General features: G+C 38.1%; 1 protein-coding gene across 1 annotated transcript in view; it reads right to left on the bottom strand.

Annotated features, from left to right (window-relative positions):
• cacna1ba (calcium channel, voltage-dependent, N type, alpha 1B subunit, a) overlaps positions 1-20138 on the bottom strand; it is a 150692-nt gene that overhangs the window by 119729 nt on the left and 10825 nt on the right. Inside the window, exons 4-6 of the mRNA XM_047380421.1 lie at positions 5861-5952; positions 4982-5134; positions 4169-4356 (exon numbers count right to left, since the gene is read on the bottom strand). Coding sequence (XP_047236377.1) covers positions 4169-4356; positions 4982-5134; positions 5861-5952 — 433 coding nt within the window. The remainder of the gene's footprint in view (positions 1-4168; positions 4357-4981; positions 5135-5860; positions 5953-20138) is intronic.

A 20138-nucleotide genomic window follows, 5' to 3' on the forward strand; every position in this document is an offset into this window, starting at 1 on the left:
ATAGTGCACTAATACTAGTTGGTCTATCATATAAAATCCTAATTAAAAGATATTAAAATGGTACAGATACTTTTACAAACCACTAAGAACAAGTATGTCATGACTGGCAAAATTAAGACACCCTTCCATTCAACTAGAGAATCTCCCCAACTATATTTGACCAAAATAGCAACCTCAGCCAGCATAGTCACACATCATCTAGGTGACAATAAACGACAGAAGGATCCTGCCCCCTGGCCCTTAGGTGTCTTGTAGACTAATTCTGAACACCAGAACGGTAACTCCTTCGCCTAATAGGGATCATTCATCATGTGAATCATGACAAAATCTGGCAGGGCAACTAGTTTTAATGTAAAGAAACTCAGAGTGTATAGCATCCACACTAAATTAATGTTAATGTAAGAGAATATAAATAAGATCAATGCTCCAAGCATTTATTTTAGCATTCCCACAGTCTCCTGTGTTACATGCTTGTTGTAGGAAAAAAAACTAAATATCATAGCCAGTCCACAGTATTTTGTTACTATCACAAATTAAGGATTTTCCAAACAATTGATAAATTGCTCACTACTTCCAATGACGTTTACGGCGACAGAGAGACAGTTTTTGCTGCTGCCCCTTCCAATGTTTGCGTTGGGGAGAGTTATGAAAAGCTCCAATAATAGTCTCTTAAATTTTACAACGTTTAAAGGAAAGTGCTAAGCTTAAAAGATAGAACAACTTTTTGTGTATTTTTATTTATATCTCACAATTAACTAAAACCTCAATGAAATATTTTATGGTCCTGATTAGCAATGAGCCTTATCCAAACAAAAAGTAAACATGCAACAACAGTTCAAGATATTGTTGTGCATAAAAGCATCATCAGCAAGGCCAAGACTTGGATTCATTGAAAACTGTAGCCATGTACAGGTCCTTCTCAAAATATTAGCATATTGTGATAAAGTTCATTATTTTCCATAATGTCATGATGAAAATTTAACATTCATATATTTTAGATTCATTGCACACTAACTGAAATATTTCAGGTCTTTTATTGTCTTAATACGGATGATTGTGGCATACAGCTCATGAAAACCCAAAATTCCTATCTCACAAAATTAGCATATCATTAAAAGGGTCTCTAAACGAGCTATGAACCTAATCATCTGAATCAACGAGTTAACTCTAAACACCTGCAAAAGATTCCTGAGGCCTTTAAAACTCCCAGCCTGGTTCATCACTCAAAACCCCAATCATGGGTAAGACTGCCGACCTGACTGCTGTCCAGAAGGCCACTATTGACACCCTCAAGCAAGAGGGTAAGACACAGAAAGACATTTCTGAACCAATAGGCTGTTCCCAGAGTGCTGTATCAAGGCACCTCGGTGGGAAATCTGTGGGAAGGAAAAAGTGTGGCAGAAAACGCTGCACAACGAGAAGAGGTGACCGGACCCTGAGGAAGATTGTGGAGAAGGGCCGATTCCAGACCTTGGGGGACCTGCGGAAGCAGTGGACTGAGTCTGGAGTAGAAACATCCAGAGCCACCGTGCACAGGCGTGTGCAGGAAATGGGCTACAGGTGCCGCATTCCCCAGGTCAAGCCACTTTTGAACCAGAAACAGCGGCAGAAGCGCCTGACCTGGGCTACAGAGAAGCAGCACTGGACTGTTGCTCAGTGGTCCAAAGTACTTTTTTCGGATGAAAGCAAATTCTGCATGTCATTCGGAAATCAAGGTGCCAGAGTCTGGAGGAAGACTGGGGAGAAGAAAATGCCAAAATGCCAGAAGTCCAGTGTCAAGTACCCACAGTCAGTGATGGTCTGGGGTGCCGTGTCAGCTGCTGGTGTTGGTCCACTGTGTTTTATCAAGGGCAGGGTCAATGCAGCTAGCTATCAGGAGATTTTGGAGCACTTCACGCTTCCATCTGCTGAAAAGCTTTATGGAGATGAAGATTTCATTTTTCAGCACGACCTGGCACCTGCTCACAGTGCCAAAACCACTGGTAAATGGTTTACTGACCATGGTATCACTGTGCTCAATTGGCCTGCCAACTCTCCTGACCTGAACCCCATAGAGAATCTGTGGGATATTGTGAAGAGAACGTTGAGAGACTCAAGACCCAACACTCTGGATGAGCTAAAGGCCGCTATCGAAGCATCCTGGGCCTCCATAAGACCTCAGCAGTGCCACAGGCTGATTGCCTCCATGCCACGCCGCATTGAAGCAGTCATTTCTGCCAAAGGATTCCCGACCAAGTATTGAGTGCATAACTGTACATGATTATTTGAAGGTTGACGTTTTTTGTATTAAAAACACTTTTCTTTTATTGGTCGGATGAAATATGCTAATTTTGTGAGATAGGAATTTTGGGTTTTCATGAGCTGTATGCCAAAATCATCCGTATTAAGACAATAAAAGACCTGAAATATTTCAGTTAGTGTGCAATGAATCTAAAATATATTAACGTTAAATTTTCATCATTACATTATGGAAAATAATGAACTTTATCACAATATGCTAATATTTTGAGAAGGACCTGTATGTTTAGTAAGACAGAACTGAAACAAGATAAACTTACACATACCTTTTGTTTTCAGTAACATTCAGCCAAACCTCTCCCTTTTTAAGATCACCAACATCATTTCTATTTGGTGAATATCATCATAATGTGAGATTTGCTTAATACTTCCTTTAAATTCAGAAGTCTATATACATTAAGATTACTTACTCTATAGAAAATGTAAAAGTATTTTTTTAAAGAAAACCCATTAGAAGATTTCTAAGCTTCTGATAGGTTACTTTACAACATATGAGTTAAATAGAGGCAGGCTTGTGGATGTATTTTAATGTATGTTACATGAATAGTGGACCTCCACAAGTCTAGTACTATTTCCAGATACGTAAGTGGCCACATCAGTTTAAACAGTGATATTCAAGGACAGACAGCATGGGAATGTTCAGCATTGCCATGGGATCTGTGTCTCAGAGAGCAAGGTTTTCTGGTGAGGAATCTGCAAATCTGCAAAAGACAAAAGTCACAGACCTTATGAAGGTGCTGGCTGACAGTGAGAGAAACAAGTCATGTATCAAAACGGGCTGAGAGGCCACTCAGTGAAGAAGATGCCATTACTCCAACAGAAGTATAAAATAACAGATTTTATTTGTAAACGCATAGAGACAAAATCCTTATTTTTTAGACATATCTTGTAGTCTGATGAAAACAAAATGAATGTGATTGGTTATACTGACCACTATTACATTTAGAGGAAAAGGGAGGAGCTTTTAAACCTGAGAATATAATCTCAATTTGGAAGTATGTCAGTGGCAGCATTATGTTGTGGGGGTCTTGAACTGCAAGAGGGATTAAGGTACTTCACAAAAAAGATGGCATCATGCGGAAAGTGTAACTTTGAGTGCAAATGGGTCTTTCAAATCAACAATGACCCTAATTATACCACCAAATTTGTTACAAAGTGGCCTAAAAACAACATACTCAGTGTTTTGGAATGAAGATACAAAACCCTGATCTCAGTCTATTGAGAATATGTCTGCAGAGATGGAAAAGGGTGTTTGTGAACAAGGCAGCCAACATACCTGACCCATTTAAACAAGTTCTGTTACGAGGAATGGGCCAAAATTCCATCAAACTACTGTGAGAATCTTGTGGAAGGATATGCAAAATGTTTAACCCAAGCCAAACAGTTTAAAAGGCAATTCTACCAAAAATTAAATAAATATGCCTAAATGTCTGAATTTGAAGAAATGAGAAAGTAAAAACTTATCTGGTACATTATTTTGGCATTAAGCAAATATAAATTATTTAGGTAATCTTAAAATTACCTAAAATATGAAAAGTTTAGTCTGATTTAATCAGGGAATCTGTCTTACTATAGCACCTTTAACAATTAACTGTATATTTAGAAATGTCCCCGTTTGGAGAAATGGAAACTGCAGCATCTGAGCATCATCAGTAAGTGAGTAAAGAAGGACACAGTCATTAACTAATTTAGAACATGTGATACTAATGTTTTTCTGTTATTTGGGAAAAGCATCCTATCACTTTATATATCAGCCAAACTCATGATTTCCAAAGACACTATGCAGGTATTGGTAACAACGTTAAGTATAGCACAATGAGAGTAATGAATAAGAGAACCAGATGTGACCAGCCTCAAAAAAAAGACTCACATTGTAGAGGATGTCCACCCATCCTTCCATGGTGATACACTGGAAAACAGTGAGAATGGCAAAAAGGATGTTGTCAAAGTTTGTGATCCCAAAGTTAGGTCCAAGCCAGTACTCTTCACAGACAGTCCCGTTGCCGCAGGTCCTTGCTGGAGGTTCAAGCCCACAAGGGAAATCTGCCACCTGCTCCTCTACAACCACAAACACACACACAGTTAAACACACAAAAATTATTTTTTTAAAGATGGTGGACCATGTAACACACAGTACTTCTCATAATAAGCTACAAAAAAACACCTTGCACAGCATAATGTGTATATAAAATGTCCTTTCAGTATAGTCATTTTCATAGTGGACCAGATTAATAAACATACAATATTTTAAATCTAAATATAAAATAATATGTCTCTGTACAAATCTGCCAGCCAATATATTATGACTATGAATTTATATAAAAATATAAAAAATATGTATAAAATTAGGCAGCATGTAAAAACTGGATCTGAAATTTAAAAAAAAATTATTTGCACACATTAGGCAACAACTGCAACTCTTTTAGGATATAGTTGGTCTGCAGGTTCTATGGTCTACCTAATGTGGTCAAAGGAAGGAAAACCTGTACCTCATTTATGTGCATAGAATGTGTAGGGATGCCCATGTCATCCTGTGCAATGACACAGATAGTGTAGCTGGAAAAGCTACAGCTCAAAAAATGTCAGATTTAATGTTTGGGAACGCTAAAAGAAATCTCTCCTGTTAGACTGATAAGTGAGTCAAGAATTAGGACTAAAACCTATTTGTCTTGATCTTGCTTACTTGTGTCAATCCTAAAGCATGTTCGATGAAATTTGCCAATGTAGAAGTCCAGGCCGATGATGGCAAACATAAGGATGGCGAAGAAAAGCAGCATTCCAATCTGTAGCAGTGGTACCATCGCTTTCATTATGGACTTCAACACCACTTGAAGACCTAAGAACAAATATAAAAATCATCTTGATTCAAAATACATTTAAAGCTTTAAAAAAACATCCCGGATCAATTTTATGCACTAATGTCTCCACAGCTAAAAGCCAAGTAGCCATAGTTATTACTTAGCCAGCTTGACTGGTGACCCCCAGATCAGTTTTTGAAGGTGAATGCATCACAGCAAACAGGCTGATTCGAACTAGAAATATTATGGTTTACATGTCGATATTTTTACTGACGTATTTTTCTACTAAATGTCTATAAGTTGTTTCAAAGCATTGTAGGAGAAATGCAAGGAGTTGCATGTTAGTGGGAAAGGACATTGCATGGTTAGATTTTATCTGTATGAATAATATGCCCAGTAACATGGAGAATTGTAGTCTACCTTAATTGGTTACCCACCTCGGTAGCCAGTCTATAAGAGGCCTTTTATTTCATCAGTGGACATGCTAACTCTAATATTTCTTACAAAGCCATTTTTAAAACAGTGGTTCCTTAAAAAAATGGGGGGGCGGTGTTCAGGGGACATGCCCTTCTTTGGCCATGATACGCAGCTGACTGACAACTGACAGCAAAAAGTGGGATACAGAGAATGCTGAGTGGAACCTCTATGCTAATGTTTCCTACAAAAGGTTACAGAAATGTCTCATTATAAAAAGGCAAGTTGGAATATTCTTAGCTTTAAGTCATTATCTTCTTCGTCATCATTCCAAGGATTTTAAAACTTACTTGGAATGCCAGAGACAAGTTTGAGGGGCCGCAAGACTCTTACTGCTCTCAGTGTCCTCAGATCAAAATCAGCCCCTACAGTGGCCAGGATCCTGCACACACAAAAAAACAGTCCAGTTCACAACCAGGTGTCCTTACACCTACTCCGCTACAGCATTAGAATGATTGAGAAGAAATGACCATAACCACAATAACATAATCATTCTTTTAATAGTTGAGGAAAGATTTAAGACAAAAAATTGTGATTTCAATTATTTAGGTAAATTAAAGGAAAAATGTTAAAACACAACAAACATGAGGAAATATTGTATACAGTTTCACCCTGAGGTGGATAAAAACAACTGATTTTATCCTGCCACCATCGACAAGAGGACCATCGACCCAAGTTTCCCCCTAACTGTAAAAGGGTGATTTTATTATAAAGTTAATTACAATCTTAATGCTGATTTTCATTTTAGCCATTTTGAAGCAGATTATTTAGATTATGGATAACATTTAGATATAACAACTGATCTTGAAGATATTTTACTTACATAGCAACTTGCATGCACAACAAGGTGACCAAAACAAAGTCACAGATAACTAAAACCCAGTAGAATAGCTCTAGTATTTGATGCCTGGACACCCATTGCCACAAAATCTCATTTAACCATAACTGTACATTTTCTAATGTGTGGTGTTTGCTCCAAAGAAGAGCAGTAAATGAGAGTTACAGTACATGGGGGGAAATACACCATATTGCCAAAAGTATTTGGTCACCCATCCAAATAATTGAAATCAGGTGTTCCAATCACTTCCATGGCCTCAGATGTATAACATCCAGCACCACAGATTCAGACTGTTTCTACAAACATTAGCGAAAGAACGGGTCGCCCTCAGGAGCTCAGTGAACTCCAACGTGATACTGTGATAGGATGCCACCAGTGCAACAAACCCAGTCATGAAATTCCCTCCCTCCTAAATGTTCCACTAACTTTCAGCAGTATTATAAAAAACTTAGCTACAAAGTGGTAGGCTATGTAAACTGATGTAATGGGGGCAGCGGATGCTGACGTTCATAGTGCACAGAGGTCACCGACTTTCTGCAGAGTCAATCGCTACAGACCTCCAAGCTTCATGTGGCCATCAGATTGGCTCAAGAAGAGTGCATAGAGCTTCATAGAATTGGTTTCCATGGCCGAGCAGCTGCATCCAAGCCATACATAACCAAGTGCAAAGCGTCAGATGTAGTGCTGTAAAGCACACTGCCTATGGACTCTAGAGAAGTGGAGGTGTGTTCTCTGGAGTGATGAATCACACTTCTCCATCTGGCAATCTAATGGACCAGTCTGGGTTTAGCAGTTGTCAGGCGAACAGCACTTGTCTGACTGTATTGTGCCAAGTGTAAAGTTTGGTGGAGGGGGGATTATGCTGTGGGGTTGTTTTTCAGGAGCAGGGCATGACCCCTTAGTTGCAGTGAAATGAACTCTGAATGCTTCAGAATAAGAGATTTTGGACAATTCCATGCTCCCAACTTTGTGGGAACAGTTTGGAGATGGCCTCCTCCTCTTCCAACATCACCAGTGGACAAAGAAAGGTCCATGAAGACATGGATGAGAGAGTTTGCTGTGGATGAGCTTGACCAGCCTGCACACAGTTCTGACCTTAACCCCATTGGAAACCTTTGGGATAAACCAGAGCAGAGACTCAGAGCCAAAATTCCTATGAACAAGCTCCTAAACCTTATGGACAGCCTTCCCAGAAGAGTTGAAGCTGTTAGAGCTGCCAAGGGTGGACCAGCATCATATTGAACCCTATGGATTAAGAATGGGATGTAAATAGGGTTTGTATGTGAGTCAAGACAGGTAAGCGAATACTTTTGAGCTATATAGTGTATGAATGATCTGCAAAAGAATGTGGCAGGAATGGCAAATTGCTAAGAAGGTCAAGGTACAGTTAAAGATTAGGTAAGAAATTTGGATGCATTTACATGTGAATAAGAATAGCTGTTTATGTTAGCTCAGAATGTGCACTAGGGATTTTTTCAGAGTAGGTGATACAAAATCTTTTTAGTTATTCTTGTCTTTTAGCACATGTTGCTTGTATGTGGTTGAACTACAACTTGTTGGGCCTCCAAGCCTAACAAGTATTTCAGTGTTTTTATAATTGTGATGCATGGGGGGTGGGCTATCATCCATGTCTTCTGGATCCTAATGCAGTCAGATTGTGAAGTGCGTAAAGAGTCCCATCTATAATAATAGAGAACATAGTCTTGCTGCTGAAAACTTGTTTGGGTTACAGGGAGAGCTTGAATGAAATCAAATGTGTTAACCAAGCCAGACGTTCAACAGCTTTGTTTAAGCTAATTTTGGACAGGACTAATGGGCAAAACAGGATTTTTAACATGTATTTCTTGTCTAAATGGGGACAATAACTGGAGGAACTGGAAAACTGATGTCCATGGAGATCCAGTGTGTGAAGGGTTATGTCTATTAACCATTTCTTGGTTTAATTAATAACTCTCCTGCGCTAGATATTTTTCTTCCTGTAAACCTCCAACTCTTTTCAGTCCTCAGGAACCCTACTAAACAACATATGCATCATTACTCATTACACTGTTTACACATCCACTTGTGAGCAACTTTACAAGAGATTTTACTGACTGCACCAGTTATCACAAGTTATGAAGTTTTTATTTGTTTTTATGCATTTTGCTACACTGAATCATGTCATGCTTTACCTAGTGTGGCAAGCTGGTGAGGTGGGTGATGTCACAGTAATTCAACCTATTAGCACCCAGCTGATTTAGAAATTGTCAATGAAATCAGCAGAGTTTAAAACCATCACACTTATGGGAAGCTTTGAGAGTTTTTTCACACTGTGGAGAAAAAAGTGAAGTGCTGAGAACAATTAATCCCTGGATAAACAAAGACAGCCTCCCACATTTTTGGACCTCAGACAGTTTGGTCATTATTTCTACAGACGATGCCTTCACATAGGCTCTGCACAACATCTCATCCGAAGAGTTTAACTATTACCTGATTCTGTCTTTTGACTTCTCTTTAGCCTTCAACACTGGGTTGTAAAAGTACCAGGGTATACAACTGTCTTTTTTATTTTTTTGCAAACAAAGCCTATATGTTCTATTTATTTCACTTAATAGGTGACAGTAAAAGCCCTTTTCCTTCGTCCTTGTGCAAACCTATAACTAATATTCTCTCAGACGACTCATACCTCATAATAATAATATTATCCCACAGGACCATATGCTGCACTGTGCTGTTTTTTTTCTTTTCCTTCAACACTGTAACACAGATTCATGATTATGTGAGTTTTGCAGCACAGCATGATTATGTTGTTTTAGCAGCACAGAGGCAGACTGCAGGAGCGGCACGGCAGAGAATAATGCATGTTGAAAATAATACAAAGGATACCATGCAAAAGAGAGGGACAGCAGAAGAAGCAATAGCAAGAAAGAAATGGAAAGATGCTTAGAGAGGGGAATTCAAAGAGGAGAACATTCAAAGTGTTACCATGGAAACAAAGGAGGCTAATCTCATTAGAAACTAATAGCCAGGAGACCTGCACTCAACAAGAGAGAGAACACAACACTTTCTCACAAATAAACCTTCGGCAGAGACGGGTAGTAACTAGTTAGATTTACTCAGCTACATTAACTTGACTAACTTTAAAACAAAATGTACTTTTAGGAGTGGTTTTACTGCACTGTACTTTGTACTTCTAATAAGTAGTATTACTTGGGATTAATGCTACTCTTACTTGAGTACAATTTCTGAGTACTCTACCGACCTGAATGTACTTCACTCAATAAATGAAGAACAAGCACATTTTAACCAAAATACTTCAGACACATACCTACAGTTTATGTTAAAGTGAGACTTCTTGTTTGTTCAAATATTATTGTTCTATTATTTTCTATCTGCTATTCCTGCTCTGCATTTGGAGGTACAGTGTATATACAGTTAAAGGCATTCTTACTGGAAGTGCTTTGCAGTTCTAACATGTGTTCTAAAGTGTGTTGCTTCTGCATGAATTTGTGGCCAGGCGTATGGTGGATGGATACATTTACTAAAATGAAGAAAACCCAAGAACCAGGAGAAACAGAACAGCTATAGATGTAGAATTTGCAGTTTTGCTACAATCTAATACATTTACAATTTGTGTAGAATTTGTATATGATTGTTCATTAATGTGCACTGTCCTGATCAAATAAAGAAAGAAGGAAAGAAGAAAGAGTCACAGCAAAGCAGCTGGAGAAACAGACAACCCAACAATAAGGGTACAGTAAACACGGACTTAACAGAAATCAGGTGAGAGCAATCAAACAGAAACACAAAGGGGTGCGGATCATGACAGTTAGACCTCACATGTTATGTATCATTGAATTCCTAAAGAAAAATATAATAATTTTTCTATTATTTTTCTATTTAATGTGCTTATATTATAATCCCTTCTAAGAGCTTGTCATTTAAAAAAACGCATTAGTAATCATCATTGTTTCATTAAACACAGACTTAAATACAGCAGGAGAACCCTTCATAAATAAAACACTGCCAGCATGAATAGAAATGTTGCAGATTTTTACACTTAGCTAACGGTTTTTAAAAATAACTTAATGTGGCTTGTTCTGGGTAAAGGAATATGACTGACTAATGTCCCCTGTGTCATGGTTCTGGACCAGGAACTGTCAAATCTCAAAGTCTGCCTCTCAGGCCCGTGAGCAGGTAAAAACTGGCGATGAAGCATTGAAACAAAGCTTTCTGTGGGCCTTCAACTTAGTTCCAAGCATCTTGGGATCCACTAAAGATAATTGTTTTTGGTGGCTCTGCAGAGACACAATACTTAACCATCAATTGGTTTGTTTTAAACAGCACAGAGCCATCCTAATTCCAAGAGCGCTGCCCCTAAAGACTCAGCTTATTGCATGAACCATTGTCACCACAGGAGGCAGAGGAACAACTAAACATGTGTCACATGCAGCAGAAACGGGGAGAGATGGAAGCCATGCTAAAGGTAAAGTGTGACCTGCAACAAAATAATTCAACACTTTCAGTTAATCAAGAGAAAGTAGAAATTAAGCAGCAAGGCAAACAGGATATATGCAACATGCCCTCTGGCAAATGCTATCAGAACTGGCAGAAAACGATGGAACTGAACAGAACTCAAAGCAGGCTGATGAGTGTCGTTCATTGAGGGTCAACTACAAAAACTGTGAATTAATAATAAAAAGAATATTTGTAATTTAATTAAAATAATTATGTCAACAAAGAAAAATAATGTAAGAGGGAAAATATTTCTCTTATTTTTCTTGTTTCTCTGGCATCCATTGACAGCTCAGTTACTGCAGTCATGGCTGCTGGACTTTCTCCTGTAGTGAATGTTGAAGCATAGTAGACATGTAGCTCATTGAAGCTTTACAACAAACAAAAGAACATTCACATGACTTGATCAGTGGGAGCTTGAGCCAGGAGCACCACAACATTGCCCTATTAGATCAAATGTTACCTATCAATGTGTCACTTGATAAAATTTGTCTTGTATCTTTATATTTACTCAAAGTGTAAAAGGAGGTTCAATTTTGGTACTTTAAATGGTCTCTGCCTTAGACTCCCCTCAACATAAACTACAAAACTCATATGATCATGAATCTGTGTTACAGGTTTGAAGGACAAGAAAGAAACTGCAGTGTGCAGCAAACAGTCCTGTGGGATAATGTTATTGTGAAGTATTAGTCTTATGAGAATGTCTCTGGGATTACATTATATTATATTAATGTTTATACATTTAATGCTTGTTTCTATCATACAAATTTGATGTATTTTTAGATCCTGAAAGTGGTTTTTCCTGTTTTTTCTGAATTAGGAAGTGAGGTCTGTTGACAGCCTTCATTTTTTTACTTACCGTTTAGGAAGCATTTTATTGAAGAGATAGTGAAATATGTGTATTGTTTTGGCCTTGGTTTACCCTGAACTTGTCGCTTAAGTTAACCCTGTTCTACATGAAACAAAATATACAGAAGCTAGATTTTAAAAGCAGGTAACATGAGCAACAATTCAAATAACCATGACAACCACATGTCAGTATGATCACACATAAATTAATTAGTTACTGATGCTGATTACATCTTTTTTCCCTTTAAATATGACATTTGTTTTTAAAACTAGCAACAACTTTAGCTGGTAAACATTTAATTAGCAAGCTGTTTTATATCTGATTCTATAGTTTCATAGATATTCTTTGTAACACACTACATCTGCCAATAGATTATTAAATTAACAGCATCCATAAACGGTCTATTGATGGCGAGAGGCTTGGTACATACTGGATAGGGCACCACTCCATCACAAAGCAACACGGGACACAGGACAGACAGTCATGCTCTAACACACCGTTATGTAAAAGATATTTAAAGAGGCCAAATAACAAGTGTCATGGTGCCACAGTGCAGCTCTTATTAGCAGCACAAATTTGAACAATAACAGCATTTACATAAAACAAATGTATTGCAATTGCATTTAGTGTGAGGAATACTAATTTTGCAAAGGACTATTTGTAATGCAATATTTGTTGGTTAATCTAACAGTCATGAATGAATACTTTGGACTTTATACTTTGTAGATGGCCAAACCTGCCATAGATCAAGATGCTATGAACAACAACCATGCCCTCTGTGCCTCTGTTATTTCTCTTTATTTGATAGAACTCCCACAGCTGTGCCAAAGACTGAACCTCACTACCGATTTGCCACAAATAGCTTATCCAGCATAAGTAAATTAAGGATTGTTTAAATAAATTCACAGCTAGGTTTTCTCTCATCACATCTTAATTATTTTTCAAGTGCCTGAGAGTGATTGCTCACAGTTTAGCTCAACAGCAGGTTCTGTTTTTGTTACAAGCTGAGGTTAGCATGTGATCTGTTCATATAGCGCAAATTCAAAAACAAATACTACCTCAAGAAGAATTATTCCAATCATGGAGACAGATTTAAAGTCAGTTACATACATTTCAATTTGACCCCAACTATTAAACTGTTAGAATGAAGCCTTTACTCTTCCCCACCAACAGCTTTCTTGTGCTTGTGCAAGATGCATGTTTATTGCATCATTGTGACAGTAGTAATCTAATTGTAATGAAATGTATCAGTATTGTTTGTATGTCACTGCATATACAGTGCTGTGAAAAAGTATCCCCCCCTTACAAATTACTTATATATTCGCTTTTTTGTCATATTTATCTTTCAGAGCATCAAACACATTTCAGTATCAAAGATAACTTTAGAATATACAAAAGCACATTTACTAGATGATTTCATTAATTAAGGGAATCCAATGTGAAAATATAATGACCACCTTGAATTAATTATTAGAATTAGCCAAATTGTTTTGGAAAGTTTAACTTAACACAACCAGGACTGATTACTGACCAACCTTTAGAAACCAGAAATAACCTAAACATCGCCTGTCTCACAACATAAAGTAGGCTAAAAGATGTCAAGCAACACATCATGCCCCAATCTAAAGAATCAATAAAACCTATCAGACTGGAAAGGGTTAAAAAGCCACTTCTCAGACTTTGGGACTCCAGAGAATCACCATGAGAGCTTTTATTCACGACGGAGAAAACATGAAACAATGGTAAACCTTCCCAGGGGTTCTATCTCAATAAATTGATGTGAAACTGTATTAGATTGGTCCAGAATAACTTTGAATCCATATTAAGAGACGAAGAGCACTGCAGTATTTACTTTATTTTAAGGTAATATATTTGCTGTTTTTAGACTGTGCAGTAAAGTAAAAGTGAAACCATTTTTATTTTGTACAATAAGTGCAAAGAAATACTATACGTTCTGACAGGGTTCAGAACAAAGGCAGGTTTTATTTAAGGGATGTCAGCTAACATAAGGACAGACCACACTCAATATACAGGTCCTTCTCAAAATATTAGCATATTGTGATAAAGTTCATTATTTTCCATAAAGTCATGATGAAAATTGAACATTCATATATTTTACATTCATTGCACACTAACTGAAATATTTCAGGTCTTTTATTGTCTTAATACGGATGATTTTGGCATACAGCTCATGAAAACCCAAAATTCTTATCTCACAAAATTAGCATATTTCATCCGACCAATAAAAGAAAAGTGTTTTTAATACAAAAAACGTCAACCTTCAAATAATCATGTACAGTTATGCACTCAATACTTGGTCGGGAATCCTTTTGCAGAAATGACTGCTTCAATGCGGCGTGGCATGGAGGCAATCAGCCTGTGGCACTGCTGAGGTCTTATGGAGGCCCAGGATGCTTCGATAGCGGCCTTTAGCTCATCCAGAGTGTTGGGTCTTGAGTCTCTCAACGTTCTCTTCACAATATCCCACAGATTCTCTATGGGGTTCAGGTCAGGAGAGTTGGCAGGCCAATTGAGCACAGTGATACCATGGTCAGTAAACCATTTACCAGTGGTTTTGGCACTGTGAGCAGGTGCCAGGTTGTGCTGAAAAATGAAATCTTCATCTCCATAAAGCTTTTCAGCAGATGGAAGCATGAAGTGCTCCAAAATCTCCTGATAGCTAGCTGCATTGACCCTGCCCTTGATAAAACACAGTGGACCAACACCAGCAGCTGACACGGCACCCCAGACCATCACTGACTGTGGGTACTTGACACTGGACTTCTGGCATTTTGGCATTTCCTTCTCCCCAGTCTTCCTCCAGACTCTGGCACCTTGATTTCTGAATGACATGCAGAATTTGCTTTCATCCGAAAAAAGTACTTTGGACCACTGAGCAACAGTCCAGTGCTGCTTCTCTGTAGCCCAGGTCAGGCGCTTCTGCCGCTGTTTCTGGTTCAAAAGTGTCTTGACCTGGGGAATGCGGCACCTGTAGCCCATTTCCTGCACACGCCTGTGCACGGTGGCTCTGGATGTTTCTACTCCAGACTCAGTCCACTGCTTCCGCAGGTCCCCCAAGGTCTGGAATCGGCCCTTCTCCACAATCTTCCTCAGGGTCCGGTCACCTCTTCTCGTTGTGCAGCGTTTTCTGCCACACTTTTTCCTTCCCACAGACTTCCCACTGAGGTGCCTTGATACAGCACTCTGGGAACAGCCTATTCGTTCAGAAATGTCTTTCTGTGTCTTACCCTCTTGCTTGAGGGTGTCAATAGTGGCCTTCTGGACAGCAGTCAGGTCGGCAGTCTTACCCATGATTGGGGTTTTGTGTGATGAACCAGGCTGGGAGTTTTAAAGACCTCAGGAATCTTTTGCAGGTGTTTAGAGTTAACTCGTTGATTCAGATGATTAGGTTCATAGCTCGTTTAGAGACCCTTTTAATGATATGCTAATTTTGTGAGATAGGAATTTTGGGTTTTCATGAGCTGTATGCCAAAATCATCTGTATTAAGACAATAAAAGACCTGAAATATTTCAGTTAGTGTGCAATGAATCTAAAATATATGAATGTTCAATTTTCATCATGACATTATGGAAAATAATGAACTTTATCACAATATGCTAATATTTTGAGAAGGACCTGTACTACGTTCAACACTGTCTGCATCTGAACAATAAGACAAGATGGCTAAAATGGGAAATATCCATTCCAAATAAAAGTCTGGTCAACAAACTGGGTGTGGTGGTTAGTATGAGTGCATAATAAGCTATGAATCATCTATGAATAAACGTCAGTTTAAGCTTTGCAGCTACATGCTGTGTCTTCCAACATTATCCCAGCTTGTGATTCCCTTCACAGATCAAAGTGTAACAAGGAAGCATGCAGGGATTCACAATTAAGACCAACACAACTACCTCAAACCCTGCAGGGTCAGGAAGCCCCTGATATACATATCACAGATCATTTAGTCCCTGTAGAAGACGGTCTGCTGATGATGATGAAAAGGCGAAGATGAAGACAGCTCTAAGGCCATTTATCAGCAGACTCAGACACATGGAACATAAATTCAGGAACACAAAGCTTGTTTGTTCACCTCTGTCTCATTTTTGAACTCTTAACCTTTCTGCTCTTGGTTGGTACAGGTATATGAATGATTCCTATTCTTCCCATCATACAAAGAAACTCCCCAAATGTGCCCCCATGTTATCCTGCCTTGCTATGACTTTATTAGGACAAAACTATTCACACCAGATGTTACCCACACATACCAAGAAATCAAAGCAAAGTAGTGCCTAAATCAGTTTATTTACCTTCTCATCAATTCCTCAGTTGTCTACTTCCTGCCATGCCTGATTGCTTGTCCTTCCTGTTCTTCCTGTGACCCCAATTTACCTTGAACAGCTATTTCAGATTGGATTTTTTCTCGCCAATATTATGGTGTTTGTGAGCCTTGTTAACTTCTCAATGCTTCATCGTCATGAGACTGCTCTTCTCCTCTCTGCATTTGGGGCCAACTTCCCAACAAAATATGATCTGACCAAATGAAGGACCTAGTAGAGAGCCACCAGTGGATTGAGCTGCGGTTAAAGAAAACAGAAAAATACATTCTCAGAGGTGTGGAAATCCTGCTTTCTCTACTGCTGCTGGTGGAAATGAAGCATGTCACACCCCACCAGTTTATTAGCCAAATTCCAGGGCACCTTCATTTATTTCTGCATTCTTTACCTTTGTCCAGAGTGATACTTTAGTACAATAAGATAATTTTCATTTGTTGTGGCCTCTCTCCAAAGTATGGCTTTAGCAAAAGGATGGCAAGTTAAAAACTACTGAATAGAAAAAAAGTTTCAGATACTCATTGAGTCATTTAGATTTTTGCGTGATAAGCCCATAAAGCAAATAAACTGTAAATCAGATACAATGGAGTGTAAAACATCAGTCAGTTTGCCCTCAGCTGTAGACTCAGAGTAGCAGAAGTGAATACTGTAGTTAAATTTGAAGTCAAGCTAAAGAAGGGAACACAATATACATTGAATGTTTATCTATAGAGAAGAAACAGAAAAACATTGATTGTTACAGGATCTATGCTGTTTTACTGTGCTATCAATTTTTTTTTTGGTTTTGCTGTCTAGATAAAGAATTAACCCAGTGATCATTTTGTTACAGAGTCTCTGCAGTTGGCATTGTGGTTAACAAAAGTACCAGCCGTCCCAGGTTTTGGTTTAGTGGGTGTTGTGCAGGCTGCTCAGACAAGCCTGCTTAATAAGCTCTTCTCACAGTCATACCATTTAGTCTGTGCCAAAGTAAAACTGTGACTGCAGAAATACAAGACAACATTTGGTGAACATACAAAGACTAAACATTTATCTCTATTTCTTCCAACACAGAACATTTTGGACATTCAGGAACATAACCACAGAACTGTTTAAATTGTGGTTTACATTCATAAAAGAGCATGAAACATACCTTGATTTAAGATGCAGTTATAAACATAGCACACAATCATTGGGCAAGAAACGGGGTCACACTGGTTGACAGTTCAACACACACCAACCACAAGGACAAGCGCTTAAAAAACATACATTCCTACATGCAAAGTAGAATCTCTAATGAGTCTAAAATTCAGGATTTGTGACTGAGGGGGAAACAACTTAAAGAAAACCTTCCTTTATAGGAAAAGACCCAGCTGATATTTAAACCTTGAACTCTATTGCCTTAAGATAAAAGTACCAATTCCTGCCTCATCGTGTTGTGTCTGTCTGTGTGTGTGTGTGTCTGTCTGTCTGTAAGGGTTGTTGCTGTAATGGATTATAAAGATTAGTGCAAGTCTGGTCATAGGTGATAAATGAAACAAACAAGATTCTCAAGCTGTCTGTTATGTTTTAAATCAGTCAAAAGAAGGAATCCATCACCTATTGGACTTTGAGTCAGAAGTTATGTGACCTTTGGCCAATCACAAGCAATGGCCAATCAATTTACTTCTATATGCTTAACAGGGTTCAAAGATTTCCAACTAAAAACACAAACATATTTTGCAAAGAAATTTGAACTAAAACACATAATCCACTGTTAGACACCTGCACAGCTTGATGTCAGGAATTTTTATGTAGTCATAAATAATGTCAAACATCAATGATACAAAATGATTAGAGTATAACAAAAATCATGTACCCTACAAAATCCCACAAAAATAATTTTCTGGTATATATTGCATATTCTAACAGTTATTAACATTGAGTAATTGATATGTTTAATGTTTTCGGGGCTTCTACATTTTGTTCCTGCTGTTTAGCTGTAGCTGTTTTCTTGATAATATTATGCATGAGCTAATGGACGTGGGAGTCTCACAACTAAATATTATCCTGGCATAAAAGTCCCTCCACCCATAAAGTAGGGGTTCTTTATTGCTAATTTTCAAACAACCTATTATACAAACAGGTCTAGCTGTCAAATCTAAAAAAAGCATAATATTTAGTGAGTCATTGCTGTTCCTCAACTGCTATGAATTATGTCACCAAGCAGCATGTAGTAAATAGACAGCATCTTGAAGAAGTGATTTGTTAACTTGAGTGTTCATACATGTTTCAGTGTGCCGGCTGTATATGAATGTGCAGCTCTTTACGATAAACATGGGGATCAAGTACCTCCCCTGACCACACTGCAGAAGCTATCAGTGTAGCATAGTGCTGATAAGATGTCCAGACCACTGCTGTAATGGCCTCCATCCACAGCCCAGCCCTTCAATTATGGTTATCATGTAAGTCTGCTGAACACCAATTCAATAAAGGCCTGTTTGGGCTGCTCCCAGCATCACACACACACACACACACACACATGCGTGCGCAAACACGAATCTGAAAAGCTCAGCTGGCTCACAGGCTCTGTAAATCTGTCATAAGCTTCATCAATACACAAGTTTCCCTAGCTCTGAATACACTCATACAAACAAACATATATTCTCAAAAGCACAAGTGGAAAATCTCCCTGGTACCCTCATATTGCATTATGGATAATGTATGGCATATAATAATAAATACTAACAATCTTTTATTTTGCATTCTTTTTAACTACTATATACAATAGTATTGTCTGAGATCTGGAAAAATCAAAGCAGTTGTCCTACTCATTAATACAGACAACTAACCTAACTAACAACTGGCAAACCAATGACCCAGTCAGGCCAGTAAAGCTCTGTGGCTACATGCAGTGTCTTAACAGTCTGGACTGCAGATAAATATGAAAATGTGAATACCTAATTTTGGTTTTTTGATAGTTGTTATTAATGGACACTGAGACTGCTATATCTATCCATGCTTTGTGGAATCAGTAAACCAACAATAAATACTTATTTTTGTTTAAATAAAAGATAATTCTTGGATGTTTCATCAATCAAGAAAATATGAGTAAATACTATCCTGTCATTGTACCTCTAATTTTTTATATCCCAACTTAGAAAATGTATTCCTTTTTTCTTGGACCTTTTGCTGGTTAAATGTCAGAACTTCACATTTCTCATTGTAACTTGTACTGATGCCAAACTGCTGTTTTACTGGATGTCTCCATGTTAAAAGGAAAGTTTTAGATTTTTTTTATGTGGGGTTTATATGAAGCAGTTATGAGTAGTTGATATGTTATCTGCAGGACACAAAACCTAAATTAAATTCAGTCTGAGGAAAAAGAAGAATTTTCATAACGGATTATGGTAAATGGTCATTTAGACCATGGAGCAGAATTTAGCTTAATAAAACAACCAAGTTTCATACTAGTAACGGTAGACCACTATTTTTTGCACAGGAACACAGTTTATTTGTTGTTTCTTAACAAAGCAACATCTACATGCTCTGCAGTTGGTTCTCCCTGCCTGGTGAGACTCATCTTCATAAAAAGTACAAGTCTGCAAGTAATTGGGCAACCTTGGATTCCTGGATAGTTTTTTGCTGATTATGCTTTACAATACAAAATTAGGTCATTATAATGCCAGTATTACTGAGGGAACAGAACCTGGAATGTTGGCTGATACAGACATGGATAGAGTGTGAAGCTCTGTCCATCTTATCATTAGACATACACCAAGAAAAAGACAGGAATCTGCTAGTTTAATGCTTGGCCAGCCCTGACAGGTGAACGTAGGTCAGAAACTAAAAGTGCAAACTTTTTTGTGATCAGTGGACGCAGCATACCTTGCTGACAATAACACTATTCGGAGTGGAAACTATTACTGCAGGAATCTTTTTCAATATCTTTAGTGAAGTGTTCAAAAATGAATTCAAAGAAAGCACAAAATACATAAGAAGCCTCTAGAGAGGAAACAGTTTTCTATGGAAGCAAGTTGGCTGTTACTTTCAAATGAGGAAGAAAGTATTAGCAAATAACCCGAAGTTGAATAAAGTA

This window comes from Girardinichthys multiradiatus, chromosome 12, assembly GCF_021462225.1.
Source record: "Girardinichthys multiradiatus isolate DD_20200921_A chromosome 12, DD_fGirMul_XY1, whole genome shotgun sequence".
Taxonomy (NCBI): domain Eukaryota; kingdom Metazoa; phylum Chordata; class Actinopteri; order Cyprinodontiformes; family Goodeidae; genus Girardinichthys; species Girardinichthys multiradiatus.